This window comes from Lissotriton vulgaris, chromosome 10, assembly GCF_964263255.1.
Source record: "Lissotriton vulgaris chromosome 10, aLisVul1.2, whole genome shotgun sequence".
In the NCBI taxonomy this organism is placed as follows: domain Eukaryota; kingdom Metazoa; phylum Chordata; class Amphibia; order Caudata; family Salamandridae; genus Lissotriton; species Lissotriton vulgaris.
The window spans coordinates 656,065,129-656,079,264 of record NC_141698.1 but is presented as its reverse complement, the minus strand read 5'-3'; the positions used below and the strand labels follow the sequence as shown (position 1 = coordinate 656,079,264).

Genomic DNA, 14,136 nt, shown 5'->3' with positions numbered 1-14,136 from the left:
CACAGGTCCCCCCACTCACCCACCTCAGGAAGTGGAGCCAGTATCAGTTCATCTGCAGTTGCACCGGTTGCAGGCCCAGGCCATCTGCGTCTTTTCCGCCTGGGCTGTTTCAGCAATATCCATTTTCTGGTGTGATGGCTGGCCACATGTGGAGGGCACAGTGTCAACCTTAGTTTGGGTGTTACCAAAAATGGTATACCCAAGAAAGTCACTGGGACCTGGGTGAAACGTAGTACATAAGTGGGGGGTCCCAGTACAGAACTTTTGAAAGGTTGAGTTGAAAGTAAAGTTTTTCGAAGAATAAATATACATACAACTTAGATTCAATGTTGTTTAATCACAATGAATCCAAACATAAATTTCATATGCAGATTATTAATTAAAAAATCACGTTGTTTGAAATACGACATACAAAAGAGTGCCCCAGGGTGGGTGGAGGCGGGAAGGTGGGGTCAGTGCAAGGTAAGTGTGGGGGCTTGCCGGGAAATCACTACAGAGACCGAGACCGACACGGATCCGATTTGTCAAATTACGTGTTTCGCCGACCGGCCCTGGCGGCTTTCATATCCCAACCGAATACGATCACCGAGCCTGTGAGCCAAACTACGTCCTATGCCGACCTGCTCCTGGCAGCACAGGCACTCGTTGAATACTGTGACTATCACACGGGAGACTCATTTAAAGTCGTCTCATCTCACGCATGGAACCCTGCTGGCCCATTCCTTACCATGTAAATCCCACATCGTGATATTGCTGATCACGGTTCCTGGCCCACCCCTCCCCGCCCTTCTGTCCTGAAGAAGACCCCTTCCTAAGGTCACACTGATACCTAGAACCGGCGGGGTCGAAATGTCGACGATCATCCTATGTGCCAGCATTTTGACCATATTGTTAATTTATTTACAATGGTTTCTCTTCTCTGATGGCTTATGATGCAATTGTTTGAACATTTATGTTATAAGTGTGGCTACATTTTTAGGTCAACACGGTTTTAATGATCCAATGTAATTGGTCACCCTGACCAGCACTCCTTTCCAATTTCCCAGCAAGCCCTCACACTTACCTTGCACTGACCCCAACTTCCCGCCTCCACCCTCCCCGGGGTACTCTTTTGTATGTCGTATTTCGAACAACATGATTTTTGAGTTAATAATCTGAATATGAAATTTATGTTTGGATTCATTGTGATTAAACAACATTGAATCTAAGTTGTATGTATATTTGTTCTTTGAAAAACTTTACTTTCAACTCAACCTTTTCTTTCAGAATTCTGTACTGGGACCCCCCACTTATGTACAACCTTAGTTTGGTAGCACACTGTTTTCTCCCAGCTTAGTGGATGATGCTCCATCACCCAATTTCTAGGTCGCATTGACTCTCCGTCTCCAACCAGTGCTCCCAAGGTGGCCCTACCAACAGTGAATGCTGGACGGCCTGTCTAAGTCTGCGCGCCCGCTCCTCCATCTCCACCAGTATGTTTTGTTTCCCTACTTTGCTGTCATCAGTTGCTGTTCCTCAAGTCCTCGGGAAGGTGCATCCAACATCCTTTGTGCAATTGCTTGGCGCCTGACATTGCGTGAGTGGCAGCTGCGTGCCATCCAGGGAGTCCACATGCTGCAGGGTGAACAATTGTTGCTGGGCATCTCTCAGAACCTCCTCGGTCATCCTCGGGGCTCTATGGGCAGGACTGTCTAAAGAAGTAAGCAGTCTGACCTCAGTCGCCACAGGGGAGTGCAGAATGTTGAAGGATTTAGCAGGGTGCCTATCAGAACACTCTTTGGCCATCCACTAGGCTGTCTTGGTTGGCCACACACCCTGTTCCTGCCACTTTAGCATCTTAAACTGCTGCCTGATTGCAGAAAGAGAGCTTCCTGTGCTTGAATGGAGTAAAGCCCAAGATTCAGGTACTGAAAGTGCACAGCTGTTTCACTGCTCGTTGACCAGTTTCTTAGATCAGGAATATCACCATCTACTTCACTGAAAGCCAACCTGGTAGGGTAAGTTAACTTTGACCTCTTGTTGACTCCTCAAGTTACCGCAGCAGTTAAGGGCATCCGTTTTGCAGAACATTCTCACACTCCTACCTATATTGGCATGCTTAGACTATTGCAACATCATTAATGCGGGGCTCTGAAGAAACATCTTGACCAGCTGCAGTGGCAACAACCGGCTGCAGTGATCACAAAACTAGGTGTATGGATCCTCGAAAACATGATTGCATGAAAGCAGCCCGGAAAACGTCCTTCCATTGTTTTCTGGTGGCCATAGGGCTGCACTTAAAATTTCTCTAGTCCGTACAGAAATAAGGCTTGTTGGGGTAATGTGCTTAGGATACCAACGGAAACTGTGCCCCTACACAAAATGCGGGCCGACCTGGAACTTGCATTTTTGCAAATACACACCTGTTTAATGTAGAAGCCATTTAGTGGCTCAAACATAGCAAATCACCTATGGCCAGGGATACTGCATCCAAGTCAAAGAGCACAACCAAGCTACGGACTGTTCAGCAAATGACAGAATACTGAACTTTTCCGACCGTTCTTCAGCTAAACTCCTTGAAGAACCCGGTCAGTAATTAAAGATTGACTGGCAATAGTTTTATCTGCCCCGGATTGAAGAATTGACTTTCTCATCCTTACCTCTTACAGTCTTGATCTAAAACTGAACAGCTGTATAGTATCCACATTGCAGTGCACACTTACTGTATAAAAGTATTAAATAACTGTAAGTAATCTTTACATACACCTTTACATTGTGAATATGCGAACCATACAAACAAACGTATACACGCACTAAAAATTATTATGCGCACATTAACTTATTAAATAAGCTTTGGCAAAGCCAGTAGGTCCATGTGCTAATGCAAGCATCATATTCACTTTAAGTCCAGGCAATGAAACAAAAAACTGTCTATATTGAAGGCTCAGGTGCCTTCGATACAGTCATGTTATGGTTTCTGTGTCAAAAAAAGTGTGCTGGCAATGGAAGCTCCATTGAAGTTAGAATGAAATAGAAATGAGAGAGTGGTCATAATGAAGGCTTCTTTACCACCTGACCTTTTGACATAGAAACAAAAAGGGCACATTGAAGACAATGGAGCCTTCATTATAGTCAACCGTTTGTTTTTGTGAAACGGTGAACAAATATACATCCCTGGAGGCATTTGTGAGAAGGCTGGTGGGAGTGAGGCGGGGGCAGAGGGGGTAACAAGATAGGGTGCTGGGAAGGGGGAACACGGAGTGCACCGGTGAAACAGTGGTGGCAGAAGGGACAAGGTGGTGAGGGGAATAAGGAGGGCACATGAAAAAGCAGCCCTGGAGGACGTGACAAGGTGTGGCAAGTGGGAGAATAAGAGGCACAGAAGGGAAAGTGGGGGGGTAGGAGAGAGAAACTGAGTGGTGTATGGGAGAAATGAAGTACAAGGGAGCCAGCCGGAGCAGACCGAGAGGCCTATAGCATTAAATTAGTTCTTCATGCAGTTCAATGCTAGCAGTGCATTGGAGGCAGAATGAGGACCCCAACAGCCAGTGGCATCAGATGAGAAACACTCCTCTCTGCTGAGCCAAAATGTGAACAACAAAGCCTCAAGAAAATGTCTGAAAAAAGCTGGTAAAAAAAGCCAGTGTATGAAGCACTCTGGCCCTCTTGAAGTATATGGTAAGTGAAAGGTCTGTTTACAGCTTAGCTGTCAACCAAGGCCTAATAAAGTTCAATTTTAGAAAAGTTAAAATATTTTGACGGACAGTCTTTTTCGCAATGTCAGTGCATTCTCATTTAGCCTTTTATTTTCATTACTTTTCAGTGGCGGCTGGTGGATTTTTAAAGTGATGAGGCGAAAATATTGTACCAGAGAAACATATCCAAGTATAATGAGCGAGCGAGCAATCTCGAAGTGCAAAAGGGGGGTGCGAGGGGTTGCTCCCCACTCAAGAATTTGTTTAAACTAATGGATTCAAATGGCAGCTCTTACATCACACATTTACTGCCAATTGTTGAAATGAAGGGATCCAAATACAGCATTTTAAAGCACAAATGTGGAGAAAACATCAGAAGGAAATAAAAAATTTGCCAAATTCTCAAAATGGTCTGATGCAAAATGACCCCCGAACCAAGCACATTCAACCAATGGAAATAGGCAGTCTAGAGGCCTTGTAAATAGCTCCACGAAGACTCCGGGGTACGTTGGCTGTCCTAGTAATGAGCTTCAGCAAGAGGGCTCAGTGAGTTAAGACTTCTTGAGGTATCTGCTGTGACCTGTAAGCCAAGTGTTTTAATAAAGGCAAAACTAAATAATCCTTCTGAGGCAGAAATATTGAGTACTTTTGAATTACGTAAAAGTAGCATTTGTATAGACAGTGCTTAAAAAAATGAAAGTGAAGCACTATATGAAAGCACTCGGCCATGTAATCATGCATTAAATGTATTGCCGAAGTCTTGAGAATTGCAGGTACGCTCCTTTTCAATTTAAGGAAGTGCAGGAGTACCAAACAGTACCTGCCCACTTAAAGCACTGCCTTCACTACAATTGTACATGATCACTGTCCATTCAGCACATCTTCTTTTCTAATCCTCACTCTTATGCTTCTTCTTGCCTTTCCGTAGCCTTGTCTGAACCTCTACCCATTTTCTGTCCCCTACCTCATTAAATTTTCTTTCCTAGTTCACCATCATTCTCTCCTCTGCAGGTAGTCCCATGGTCCATGGGCTCCCAGGGACTGCTATGCGGGGCCTTGTGCAAGTGCAGAGAACCTGGCAGGGCTTAGATAAGGGTAGAACAAAGCTGGTTTCCTGTGGGGAGACAAGGGTGTCAAATCGCCCATCTCACCTCGGCTCCAATGAGACTGCTCAGGACAATTGGTCCACCAAAGCCCATCCTCTGCAGCCCTGACAGGGAAGGTGTCAGATTAAGAATTATGCTGGCCTCCTACAGGGAAATGATAGGGTGAAAGTGGCTCTTCACAGCGGTACTCCAGCCCAGCAGCTTTTCCTCATCCCCCTTTTCCCTCGGCCACCTAGCTGAATCTGCAACCATATTGTGTTTGTAGCCTGCCAGAAGCCATCCCCATACACTAATGTGCCAGCCATGCAGGGGACTGATAAGAACACTGCCAGGCCCCGTTGGGCATGGGGAGGAGACAAGAGTCTGCTGTGGGTTCTCTGAGAGGGCATTTAGGTTTTACTGAGTCATTAGTTATGCCTAACCACACAGTTCACGCCGAAACTGTTTAAATGTGTACCACTCAACTACAAAAAAAATCAGTCCACAGCTGGACCTCAGTCACCGGCTCATCGTTTGCTGCTTGAAAGCCCATTTTACCAATTCGACCCCAGAGTTTATATATGTATGATCTCTCTGCTGCAAGGAAAGTGCCGTCTGATGGGTTTGCCAGGAAGGAAAACATGATCAGATTTCAGACAATAAAAACCGGAGATTCGTTTGTGCAAAAATCTGTGCAGGGGCTCAAAAATGTTCTTCAGAGTCAGCCGCTGCACACTACTCATGTCTGGGGACAGATTTCTCTGTCACTGACTGATATGCATCGGTATTGTTTTTTTTTATTGTGTGGGTAGCAGAAAAGGGCATTCCCCCCCAAAATGCAGAAATAGAACTACAGCTGCAAAATAAGGAAGTATAAACTCTTGGCAGGATATGCTCCGCAATAAAATTGTCTATTATTCCTTCATAGATATGGGGAAATACATGTCTCTTCAACCTTGGAGGGAGGGTGGGTGCGAAGTTCTTGCCGATCTCTTTCCCAACGAGACCTTCATTACTTAAGAGCAAGCAGAGGAGAATTTTGGCCTTGGACACGGCCAATTCCTACACTTCAGGGGAATTCAGGATGTGGTGAAGGTCACCTGGCCTCAGCACCCTGACATCCCACCACTGACACGCACCTTAGATATCATACTCTCCTGCGGTGCCGGCTGCAAATTGATTTCACTCTTGTACAAAGCGATGAAGCAGGACTCACCCCCCCCCCCCCTCTCCCCCCCGGTACTGCCATCTTGGGTGGCCTGGGAAAGAGACCTTGCAATCCAGCTAGACGATTCACAATGGGCACGCATAGGCTCCCGCACACCCTCAGTGTCATGCAATGCCAGGTTTAAGTTAACACACTTCAACTTCCTACACCGAACTTATTTAACCCCAATGTCCCTGAAACACATCTCTAGTGACCGGGGAGATAGCTGCCCTAGATGTGCCGCGGAGAAGGCGGGTTTCCTACACTTGGCATGGGATTGGCCAATGTTCCGGCTGTTCTGGATGGAGGTGGTGGGAAGGATTATAGCAGCCACTGGCCTTCGGATGACGCCTGAACCCTTGTATTGTTTGCTGGCACTGGTCCGGAAGCCTAAGAAAAAGAAATTCCCATATAAGCTTTTACAATTGATGCTGGTGCTCGCTAGGCGCAGGGTAGCTATAACTTGGATGGGGCAAAGGCCCCAGAGGTGCCCTTCTGGCTCAAAGACGTTTGTGAATGGTCCCTAGCTGAAGAGGTCCACATGAAACTTACCAGGAGGGATGAGAAGCTGCAGGAAGATCTACTAAATTGGCGTGACATGTGTAGCTCTGGGTTGGCAGAGGGGGGGACCCTCTCCGCAAGATGTAACTGACAGCGACGAGAGTGGGTTAGATTTTGCCGGTGGGTCCAATCACGATGGGGAGCAGGAGAGTTGACCCTAGTAATGTACAAATTGGACCTCAGTAATGTGCCCGGATTCCTCTCTCACTGTGATATGATTGTAAATAATTTTCTCTTATCCCCACTGTACATTTCCCTCCCAGATGCCACCTTTTGCTCTATAAGCCAATAATAACGTCACCGATATGCCTACATATACTGATTTGATGCCAAATGCTTCTCTTTTTGTATTGGTAATTTGTAAACTGAAAAATAAAGTTAATAAAAATTTTTTTTACATCGTTTATTATTAAAAAGATAACTCTTCTATACTCAGATTTACAGATTAATACCAGCAAAAAGCGCATTCATCCTGTCAATAAATGCTCTCGGATGTGTAAATGGGGGTAATTTAGCAACATTATCTATTAATGGACTGTAATGTGATGACTATGACATTGCAATTTGAAGTCTTCCTTTTATTTCTTGTCATGTAATCGCCGCTCCCAATTATCTCTTGTGCCCCAATCCATCCCAAACCCATCAATTGATATTTCAGAGCCCTTGTATTTCAAAAACAGCTGATAAAGGCAGGGCACAAGTCCTAAAAAATGAAGTGGGGGGGACGCTGTCACTGGAAAAGACGTCACAACAGAAAGTGACGTCACGAAAGGTGGCTTGCACCATCAGGCTCATTGCCTCCCCTCGCTCACCCCTTAGATGCGATTGCATCTGAGAAGTCAGTGCGTGAGCAGCGTGCTGCGAGCTCCGATCTCGTCCCAGAGAGGCCAAAGAGTGAAGTCCAGCTGTTTGGCAGGGGGGACGCCGTCCACCTGGAAAAATAAGTGGGGGGACGCCGTCCACCCGCGTGGTACCCCGACTTGAGCCCTGAATAAAGGTGTGTTTGCAGGTAATATTTATGGCCTCTAATTGGAGCCAGGTGGGCGCAGCTGCATAATTGGAATCATGGCCTTATCTGACTCCTAAACTTAACTGTATGAGTTTTAACAAAAGTGCAGAGATCCCTGTGAATACCACCGCGCTGAACCCAGAATAAAAGCAGGTCAATCTGCTGCAGAGCCAGCCTGCTTACGGAATGCTTGTAATGAAGGCCCTGCTGCCAAAAGCATTGTATTAGCCGGACCAACAGATATTTGTCCACAAAAACAAGGTGCCTCATATGCAATGTGAACGTGCGCTCATGCACACTTTCAACCCTTAGATTCACATGTATTTCATGTCCTCTCTCTCTCTCTCTCGAGCAATTGCCACTAAAGCTTTTCGAGTCCCCAGCATATTTGCATGCAGGTGCGTGCTTGACCTCCCTTGCAACATGAGTGAGTGGTGATTTCTACCTTGTGTTGGACCCATAGTGCTTAGTCCTTTCAGAACAAGCGCAGACTCAAAAGATACCATGTGTGTCTGTCTCTTTGTGGGAACTATTCCTCGTAACAAGCGCCAACGAGACGTAGCTAGCTCCCACTGCAGCATCACTTCTACAGTGCATGTAAGATGTCGCTAGCTTATCAGCACGTTACATCTAGAGAGAGTGACATCTTTATGGCGGTAACTGCCTGCACATTAACCAGGAAGCTTCAGGCAGTTGCTCTTGCTCCGAAGTTGTTATCACACTTGAAAGCAGCGTGAGTTCTACAGAGTGAAAGGAGAGCAGGAGGCCTCGCAACACCTGCTACCAGCAGACTCAAAACTCACGAGCAATTGGCCGTAGAAACGCAAAGCAGTCTCTGGCTGTGAACGTGCCACAGGGCATGTATGACTGGATCATCCACGCCTTGTCAGTTATAGCCAGAGAAATATACGCACCACATGTATTGAAAATGAAACCAATGCCTTCCGACCCACCTACTAGTAAAAATGCTACTCGCACGCCTTGCTCCATTTTACAAAAAACTTCTGCGCAGCTGAACCTCCTCTTGTAGGGGTGAATCCTGGTTAACATACAGCCGGGTGTACAGTATGTACCGGTCATGGCGTCCGTGTGAGACCACCCCAGGCCCCTTGCGAAGGGGGGGGGGGGGGGGGGGGGGGGCGGGCACCTTTCGCTGGAAGCAGCGCTGTGGCAGGACTCCTGTTCTTAGTAGGTAAATGCTCTCCTCTGGACATGATGCAAGAAGCGAGGGTACTTCCGAAGCCCTGTGACTCCCCTATATAGTGATCTCCAGACATCCAGAGGGCCGGCCTCCAACAAACGCTGCGACCTGTCTCTCATAGTGAAAAGGGAAGCGTGAGAGAGACTGCCTCCTCTCACGTCATGGTAACTCCCACACACTGCGCCAGCCTCTCTCTCAGCCAATCTAGACACTGCTCTACAGTCGCACCTGGATTGGCTGGGGCAGACACCATCAGCGCTCACACTGAGGGGGGGAGGGAGCTATGAGGCAGCCTGGGCTCCAGTATTCGCAGGGGAAGGGACTCTGAGTGGCCTCTAGTGCACATGTCAGGCAGGCCGGAGAGAAGCAGCCATCCAACTTGACATGCGCTTTTGGGCCCCTCTGAGTCTGATGGTCTGATGGTGTCTAATCTGTAATACATTCTTGTGAAGCTCCACCCCCTCAGGCACTGCCCGGCACTGACTTCTTAAGGGAACCGTCTCCTGTCTCAATATGCAGCCGGCCGCGGCACAACGAATTTGAAAAGCAAAACAGAAAGTGTTTAGGTATTTATTTACATTTAATTGGCAGGGCCAGATGTATAAAATATAAGCTGGGCAACGCTCTAACACCCTGTTACTTTTCACTTGGGCTTTGTTGGAGCAGGTGGATAATATATTTTTAATTTTTTTGGATGAGATAGATAAAAACTGCGCAACTCTGTGTCTAAGCAGGTATTCCCGTTTTTGGGGAAAAAACTGAGGAGCATGACTCTGCTTTTGAGACACTGGCTAGCAATTTAAAAAGCAACCCAACTGTAATCCTGCAGCAAAGGGTGACCAACTCGCAATGAACCCCATAGTATTCATTTGATAAAAACGATATTATGTTACGGTCTTTTGATGAAATAAAAAAAAACTATATTTGAAGGGGACCGAAATAGTCCTTTATTATAGTGTTCATTTTTTTCATAATTATTTCAAATATTAACCTTCACTTGAATATGCTTTTTTATACCCATTTTGGATTGTTAATGTCATGTTGTTTTTTTGTTTGCAGCCTCTTCTTGAGCACCTTCACCCTTGCTGTATCTGCTGGTGCAGTCTTGCTTCTTCCCTTCTCAATCATCGGCAATGAAATTCTGCTTTCCATCCCCCAGAACTACTATATTAAGTGGTTAAATGGCTCTCTGATCCATGGTAAGTAATATGTGCTAATTATCTGGGAAGTTGAGGTGCTAATATTGCTTAAAGGTGGCTTACAAATGAAAGGCACATTAATGGGTTTTTTATCCTTTAAGTTTGCCTCAGTGATCTGAAATGAATATTTCTCTGATCTGAGAGTCTTCTGGTATGCCTTTACAGCACAAACATATTAAGCTGATGATTAACGCTAAGAAGATGTTGATCAAGCAGAATAAGTGAGCAAAGCCTTACGTGTTCAGAGTTCTCTTGAGGGACTTGCGTCTAACTCCTTTGTTAATCATATGTTTGATGAGATGGGTGTAGGAAACAACCCTCTTGCTCACAGAAATGTGTGTCTCAATTCCAAAGCTAATTAAAAATAGCACCTTTTTGGACCCACTTGGCAAGAAGAGAAAGCAGCATTTACATAGCACAAAGCCACAACTCCTCCTTGCATTAGCAGGAATAAACATGAAAGCTCTCCAAGTTCTTTATGGCAAATACTGACAGAGAAAACGGAAGGGGGCGTTAATGACACAGCAGAGACATATAGACCCGCCAAAACAGGAACTGCAACTTACTTCTTAACAGGGCCGGACTGGCATTTGCGGGCACCGGGCATTTCCCCGGTGGGCTGGAGGGGTGGGGGCCGGTTTTGTGGTCGGAGGGGGCCGCTTTTCTTACAGAGTGCCGGTTTTGTAGCAGCGCTGCAAAATCTGCCCTCTGTAACAAAATCGGTAGCAGTGCTTCGTGGGTAACAACCCCCTCCCCTCCCGGTACCAGGGCCAGTGGCGAAGCAACCTGCCAGGGCTGGTTGCTGGTCTCAGTCCGGCCCTGCTTCTTAATTCCCAGTAGTTAGTGAATTGATTGAGTTTAAGTAAGCTCAGGATTTTTGGGGATAGAAATCAAGCATATGGTAGATCAATATCTTATCACAGTCTCTCTAAACAAAGGACAGAAATCCTCCCCAAAACAGGGAAACTCACAATGCCTAAAAAAATTAACACCATAAAAAAACAGGTTGAATATATAAAAGAATGCTTAAAGCGCCCACGTTGAACTGGACGTATTGTAGGCTCCCACTAGTTGATAGTGTTTTGCTCACTTTGATCCCACAATGTGCCTTAGTCACTAATGCTTCCTTTTGTAATTGTATCATGTTTTTGTAATTGTGCAATTTAGCGCTTGTCCAGTATTTAATTATTGATGCCCATTGCGAGCGGAACCCAACCATCTTACGTTCCGCAAGGGGCTGAAAACTTGGCTCTTTCCCTGATTTTTCCTCCTCTGCACTACCTCTGTCATTAGCGCTGGGACGCTCAAGGGCAGCCATGCGCTTTATAAATCCCTATTTCATTTCATTTCATTGAAGGGATTACAAAGTTGAGAATGCTCTCAGTACAGTAGTATTATTCAGTCAAACTGTTAATGGGGTTAGATCTGTCCAACAACTTGGAGTCTAAAGGCCGAACCATCCAATTGAAATAATGTTCCCCTTACAGGGGATGTTGTGCCTGGCTGGATTTCAATGTTCGAGGCATGTGGGCTGCTGAATTCATATCTGTGCATAGATCGCCGCCTAGTGTTGGGTCCGGATGATTGCACATTGTTGTCCTGGAAGAGTCTTCGAAGTATCACAAGATAGGTGGCTCCTCCCCTGGACTACAGTGCGCATGGGCATCTCCTCCATCCCCAGATTGTTTTTTTCCGCCATTGGGTTCGGATGTGTTTCGGTTCCCTCTGTCGGAATCGATAGTTGTGTAACTTTCCTTACTTGAGACCAAAAGGTCTTTAGGACTCGCGTCGGTATTGTCCATCGTTCGGGTTGGTTTATTCATCGGCTCCGAACACTTGCTGCCTTTCCGCGTGCTGTCGGCGCGGACGGGCCTACACGACGCTCCAGACTACTTCAACATGGAACGAACTCCGTTTAAGAGGTGCCCGGTGTGTGCCTCAAAGTATTCACACCTCGACGTGCACCCAGTGTGCAACAGATGCTTGTCGCCGGACCACGACGAGGCCAGGTGTATGGCCTGCTCCAAGTTCCGGTCGAAGAAGACTCTCAAGCTTCGTCGGGCCGCAAGACTGCAGGCCCAGTTATCGGCACCCCCACCAACCAACATCTTTGAAGAAGACGTTGAAGACGACACCGTCCTACAAGTTTCGGACTCTAACCCGGCGTCGGAGGATGAAAACTACGACACGGGAGATGAAGAGTTCGAGGAAGTCGTCGAGGAGGTAGGGGACGACGACGGGGCCATTGCCACCGTGGAGGATAGCTCGGAAGAAGAGCATCCTCATACTGACTCCAGGGCCGAACCCCAGCATAAGGCCCAGGTCGAGGGATCGCCTTCGGGCCTTACCCAAGACCTCAATACTCATCCTACAGCCCCGCCTCCGGGCCCGGCCACGGACATTGGTGATGCGCCACTCCCGGTACAGAAACCGAAAGTGAAGCCATCAGGGTCCGCACCATCTGTATCGAAACCGAAAGTGCAAGTCGCACTGGTGGGATCAAAGGCTCCAGAGGCCTCGGCGCCGAAGAAATCCAAAATGGCCGCCGATGTCAAGAGCCACGCCAAAATGGCCGACCCGAAGACCCCAGTGTCGAAGCCGAAGGCAAAAACGCCCGACGCGGCTGCGTCGGCGCCGAAGCTGGTCGACGCTCTGAAGAGCCGCGTCGACGCCAAGAAGGTCGATGACCCTAAGAAGGCCTCCAAGAAGCGTCAGGACGACCCCAAGGCTCTGGCTGCACCGATCCCGGTCGACAAAGCCAAGGGCGGTGCTGTGTCGGCTCCGAAGACTGCGCCTTTAGTCGCCGAACCGAATCCGGACTCGGAGGACTCGCTCGAGCCAGTCCAGCCCTCCCCGTCCTTTACCAAAAAGGTCACGGAGTCCCTTCAACGTATTCGGAAGGAGGACGTGGCTCTCGGGCCGAAGAATGTGGCGCCGAAGCATCCTCAGAAACCGGCGACGGCGCAGACGCCGATCCACTTCACGCTGCCGCCGAAGACGACGCCGAAGGCTTTCGCTCCAAAAGATGGGGCCGGGGTGCCCTTGAAGCTGGTGTCTACGCCTAAACCATCCTTGGTGGTGCCGAAGCCACGGCACCAACCACTAGCGGACGAGGAGCGTCGAGAGGTTGTCATCGACGCCAACACAGGCAAGCTCTCTCTCCTTAAAAGGAAGATCACCCCGGAGCCGGTGTTGGAGCATTTTCATATTCCACTTAAAAAGAAGTTGGACTCTGCGGGCACTTCTGCCCCTATGGAGCCTGCATCTCCACAAGGTCTGGGACTCTCACCCACTCACTCTAACGCTGGGGAGGGTGACGAGGATGAGGAGGAGGAGTACAATTATCCAGCGTACTCGGATCCAGAGGAGGTCAATGAGCCATGGTCTGCTGGAGGCGACCCTGAGGACCCTCAGACAGGACACGAGCCGCAGCTTTTTGCTGCAAAGACTTCACCAACGGAGGACTCTGCAGCCTTCAACGCTTTGATTGAAAGAGCTGCGGCCAACCATGATGTCGACCTCCACGCCGACCCAGTGGATGTCTATTTTCTTTTTGACACTTTCTCAGTGGCTGAAAAGACTGTCAAGACATTGCCAATGCTCAAAGGTGTGCTAAAGCATGCGCCAGAGGTTTTCAAGGAGCCCACCCGGGCAAGAGTCATCAATCCTCGCATTGATAAAAAATACAAGGCGGCGCCCACTGACCCAACATACATCAAGGGACAGTTGCCACTAGACTCTTTGGTTGTCTCCAACGCACGTAAAAGAGCCAATTCACAGACCACGGGTGATGCTCCTCCCCCTGACAAAGAATCAAAGGTGTTTGAGGCATCAGGGAGACGTATTGCTGCGCAGGCAGCCAATATATGGCGCATATCAAACACGCAGGCGCTACTTGCACGCTACGATAGGGCGCACTATGACACCCTAGAAACACTTCTACAGCACTTGCCAGATCAGTATAAGGAGGGTGCGGAGATGCTGATTCAGGAGGGTAAGCTCATTACCAATGCCTCCATCAAGTGTGCTCTAGATGTGGCTGATACCGCCTCGCGAGCCATCAATACTAGCGTTCTGCTACGCCGGCATGCATGGCTCAGAATATCAGGCTTTAAACCAGACATTCAGACCACCATCCTCAACCAAACAGTAAATCCAGACCACCTGTTTGGACCTGAAGTAGATGCCACACTCGAAAAA

At 47.8% G+C, this 14,136-nt stretch overlaps 1 protein-coding gene across 1 annotated transcript in view; it reads left to right on the top strand.

Moving 5' to 3' along the window:
• Positions 1-14,136, top strand: part of LMBR1 (limb development membrane protein 1) — an 802,485-nt gene that overhangs the window by 176,592 nt on the left and 611,757 nt on the right. Inside the window, exon 4 of the mRNA XM_086941490.1 lies at positions 9,797-9,936. Within this exon, the coding sequence (XP_086797616.1) occupies positions 9,797-9,936 (140 nt within the window). The remainder of the gene's footprint in view (positions 1-9,796; positions 9,937-14,136) is intronic.